Consider the following 449-nt stretch of genomic DNA (forward strand, 5'->3'; position numbering starts at 1 on the left):
AATTATCTAGTTGAGCCGCTTGGCGTCGCTACAAACACGTAATGATCCCCAAACCGGAAACCGGCGCCCAACCCGACCGAGACAAACGCGCGCGCGCGCATGCGCCCTCGCGGATGCTGCGATAGCCCCCCCACCACAGGAAGCCAGCCGGGTTGGCGTGCACGTAGGCGGCGCGGCTGTGTTTCGCCGGAGATGGGCCGCTGAGAAGCCGCGGAGCCTCCCTCCGGTCGAGGCCGACAGTCGGTCAAGACATCCCCCAAGCGCAAGCGGCCATCCCGCCGAGCATGGGTCGGCTGCGGAGAAGAGCTTGCGCGGCTCTCTTTGTCTTCGCCGTCTTCATCTTCGGAGCCATGATGGCTCTCCGGACCCTCAAGACCGGGGACGGCTTCTCGGATCCGGTTCCCAACAGGCCGGAGCGGGGCGCCGCGCGGCGGAGCTCGTCGGCGGCG

At 67.5% G+C, this 449-nt stretch overlaps 1 protein-coding gene and 1 long non-coding RNA gene across 2 annotated transcripts in view; both read left to right on the forward strand.

The window, feature by feature from the left end:
- The window catches only part of LOC109513113 (uncharacterized), a 12,747-nt gene extending 12,722 nt beyond the window's left edge, over positions 1–25 (forward strand). The window contains exon 3 of the long non-coding RNA XR_002167661.1: positions 16–25. This is a non-coding gene — a long non-coding RNA (uncharacterized LOC109513113). The remainder of the gene's footprint in view (positions 1–15) is intronic.
- A 41-nt stretch (positions 26–66) lies between these two features.
- The window catches only part of LOC109513111 (glycoprotein endo-alpha-1,2-mannosidase-like protein), a 2,409-nt gene continuing 2,026 nt past the window's right edge, over positions 67–449 (forward strand). Inside the window, 1 exon segment of the mRNA XM_019865331.1 lies at positions 67–449. This exon segment is cut by the window's right edge and continues 3 nt beyond it. Within this exon segment, the coding sequence (XP_019720890.1) occupies positions 285–449 (165 nt within the window). The 5' untranslated portion in view covers positions 67–284.

Source organism: Hippocampus comes, unplaced genomic scaffold, assembly GCF_001891065.2.
Source record: "Hippocampus comes isolate QL1 unplaced genomic scaffold, H_comes_QL1_v1.1 scaffold444, whole genome shotgun sequence".
Lineage (NCBI taxonomy): Eukaryota > Metazoa > Chordata > Actinopteri > Syngnathiformes > Syngnathidae > Hippocampus > Hippocampus comes.